Consider the following 3,696-nt stretch of genomic DNA (forward strand, 5'->3'; position numbering starts at 1 on the left):
TTAGTAGAGACGGGGTTTCACCATGTTGACCAGGATGGTCTCGATCTCTTGACCTCGTGATCCACCCGCCTCGGCCTCCCACAGTGCTGGGATTACAGGCTTGAGCCACCGCGCCCGGCCTTCTAACGTGATTTTTTATATCACGATTCTCAGTAAAGAAATATATGACTCTAAGAATCACGTTCTGTTCATTTGAGTTGTAAGCAAAATAAGTGCATCTATTATTGAAAGCATTAGCTTGTACTTCCCTCTATTCCAGTAGGCTAAGTAAGTCAATGTGATGGGATTCTCTTAAATTTCACCTCATATTTATTACATAGATTCAGATATTTCCAATCAAAGCATATATCCCTTGAGAATATAATAATCAGTTATATCTGTAAAATCCAAAATAGCACAGCTAACATAGAGATGTGTAGAATCTTCCTCAGTTCATCTTCAATATAATTGGACTGAGGGCCAGAGACCTGATAAAGCTTAACATTCCATATACATCATTAGAGATACTTGATTGATAACCTGTTTTAGGATATTTGAGTTTCCAACATGCCATTGATTCATTGTCTCGTTTTACTCGTTTTAATTCTACTTACTGGTTCTACATTGTATTTATGTACATACTGATATTTGTATACCAACAGCATTAACTGAATTCTCATTTATAGCCAGTAGAGGGAGGTACGTGGAAATATAATATATTGTAGCATTACCTCTCAAGCCTGTTATTCCAAAATTGCCTACAGTACTTACTCTGTCACTAGCCTGAAGTCTAGAGAGCTAGATAGTGATTTCCAGTGGAATGTAGTGCCCTGGAGAGTTAAGTTTCCTTACAGGCAATCAGTAAAGACTACTGGCTAAACAGCAAAGTCCTATTTGTAATAGAGAAAAACTAGAAGTATTTAAAAATAAATGTTAGTTAAGTGAAAATTGATGATGCTTAATGCCTAGCTTAGGAATTCATTTGAGAGTTCACGTTGGCAGATATTTACCAGTTAATTCCATGATTTGTAGAGAGGGGCAACCACGTGAATATTTACTACAGACTCTCTATTAATTAAAACCATTAACTACCCCAACAGAAAGCATGCCTTTTAATTTAATTTGAGGGCAGTTGTCTTGAGGTTTGTATAGTTCCTTCAACCATTTGTCCTCTCAGGATTATTCTTTGCAAACAGGAGTCATTTATACCTTTATAGAGGTAGGAAGACCTTAAGTCTTTTTATATTAGACACTTCTTTTGCTTACTGTTTTGAAAATGGTTAATGTTAAGTTATAAAGGTTTTCTAAGTTTAGGCTTTTAGCTATACATGGATACTTAACGGTGGTTTCAACACTTTTTATTAACTATAAGAAATATCATAAATGCTATAAAAATAATATCACATTTTTATATGTATATGAAGATAGTATAGGTAGCTTTATATCTTATTTACTTTTTCAGTTGTACCAATGAATTTCTGATGATTCCTGCTTTCACCTTTACCCTTCTCTCATGGGTTATATTTATAAAATGATTAGTCCATATATTTATAAAATGATTAGCCATGTTAATATTGCCTTTAAGGTTATTAAACAACAAAATTAAGTGGTTTATAATGGGATTGAACCAGGAACCTTTGTCTCTGCTTAAAAGTCTTGGCAGCTAAGTTTAAAATAATAACTGCACTAAAATTTTTATTTGATATCCCACTATAAAGCACAATTTGGTGTGAGGAGGATTTATCCTCCTCTTTTTCTGTGGAATTTACTTATGAAGTAAAAGGAACAGGAAGGTAAAGTATTCTCATGTATTCCCCCAGGAGAACAATATTCGAGGTTCCAGTGTAAAGTTAATTTTTAGACCTTTCTGGATGAATTTATTGTTAGGTGATCTTAACTGCCAAATCAGATTTAAAATATCATACCATTTTCTGCATGAAAGTTGCCTTATTTTTCATGCTTAGATTATTTAGCTTAGTGAAGCAGTATTTCAAATCTAGAGACTTTGGGTTAGAAGCATGAGCTGACAAACTGAATTTTAAACATGAAGTTTGCTGACTAATTAAAAACTTGATGGTTTTCTTCATCTTTTTCACTTTAAAATGTTTTGCCTTTCTTCCTCACCCAGTTAATACACTGTTAAATGTGAAATTAAGTGAAACAGAAAATGGCAAACAAGTCTCTATATTGGATCTACCTGGCAACATTCTTATTATCCCTCAAGCTACCCTTGGAGGAAGACTAAAAGGAAGAAACATGCAATATCACTCTAACTCTGGAAAAGAAGAAGGGTTTGAACTTTACTCTCAATTTGTTACTCTGTGTGAAAAAGAAGTAGCTGCTAATAGCAAGTGTGCTGAAGCTGGGGTTATAGTGGAACATGGCACTTATGGGAATAGGCAGGTGTTAAAGCTAGACACCAACGGACCATACACACACTTAATTGAGTTTTGAAAGTGAAAACCTAGTTTCTATAGCTGTTTTCTGGTATGAAGTGATCTAGAGTATAATTAGGTTTTATTCCCCTTCATCTTGAATATACCAATCTTCAGCATTTTGGGATAAGAAAATCTTGCGTTTCATATATAATTCTATAACCTGCTAATCGGATGACTTTGCCAAGTCACCTAAACTCTGGATCTCAGTCGCCTTTTGTCCTACATTCCTCTACCCTTCTACTTGAAAATTTGAAATATGCTGTGTATTCACTTCATAGTCATTAAGGAAATGTTCTTAATTGTGTTTTGTTTTGTTTTGTTTTGTTTTGTTTTGTTTGAGACGGAGTTTTGCTCTTGTTGCCCAGGCTGGAATGCAATGGCGTGATCTCGGCTCACCACAACCTCCACCTCCCAGATTCAAGCAATTTTCCTGCCTCAGCCTCCTGAATAGCTGAGAATACAGGCATGCGCCACCATGCCTGGCTAATTTTGTATTTTTAGTAGAGACGAGGTTTCTCCATGTTGTTCAGGCTAGTCTTGAACTGCCAGCCTCAGGTGACCCGCCCACCTTGGCCTCCCAAAGTGCTGGAATTACAGGCATGAGCTGCAGCACCCAGCCATCTTACTTGTTTTTAAAAGATTATGTATAGTTTTAGCATTTTGCAATGAAGAAATTCAGACAAATAAGAAAAACATTGCTTATACCATCAAATTTGTATAGCATGTAATAAAAATAACTGTTTCTATTAAAATTAGGTAAACTTCAGTACAACCCAATTATAAGTTTAATTTTATTTACTATTGCAGTTTTCTGTATTTCCATATGTGATTCACCACTTCTTTTAATAATACACATGCAAATGTAATATAGAGCTCCTCCAACCATCCTGTCCACAACACCCCCGAGTGAAGGTGGCTGTTTACAAGCCAGAAAGAAAGTAGTCACCAGAAACAGACCATGCTGACACCTTGATCTTGAACTTCTAACAACCAGAACTGTGAGGAAATAAACTTGTGTTGTTTAAACCACCCAGTCCTACATTATTTTGTTAGGGCAGTCTGAGCTATGACAGTAATATAAGATAGACAGCTAGTACGGTAAACTTTTCAAAGGCAAGAGAGGAAGACATACAAGAAATTGAAAGAATAATTAAGTCAGTAAGAGGTAATATTCAGTTTTGGCAAACTACTCTGACTTGCTTTGAAAAGGTGTTTTTTTTTTTTTTTTTTTAAGTAAAAACCAAATAATTCTAATTGACAAAAAAAGGTAAATAAATAA

General features: G+C 35.0%; 1 protein-coding gene across 2 annotated transcripts in view; it reads left to right on the plus strand.

Moving 5' to 3' along the window:
• DTD2 (D-aminoacyl-tRNA deacylase 2) overlaps positions 1 to 3,085 on the plus strand; it is a 9,964-nt gene extending 6,879 nt beyond the window's left edge. Inside the window, exon 3 of one of the 2 annotated variants that reach the window (XM_017514667.2) lies at positions 2,108 to 3,085. In XM_017514667.2, the coding sequence (XP_017370156.1) occupies positions 2,108 to 2,433 (326 nt within the window). In that variant the 3' untranslated portion in view covers positions 2,434 to 3,085. The remainder of the gene's footprint in view (positions 1 to 2,107) is intronic. The other variant, XM_037733486.1, reaches the window with a different exon arrangement.
• Positions 3,086 to 3,696: the final 611 nt, after the last annotated feature.

This window comes from Cebus imitator, unplaced genomic scaffold (assembly GCF_001604975.1).
Source record: "Cebus imitator isolate Cc_AM_T3 unplaced genomic scaffold, Cebus_imitator-1.0 Scaffold532, whole genome shotgun sequence".
NCBI lineage: Eukaryota > Metazoa > Chordata > Mammalia > Primates > Cebidae > Cebus > Cebus imitator.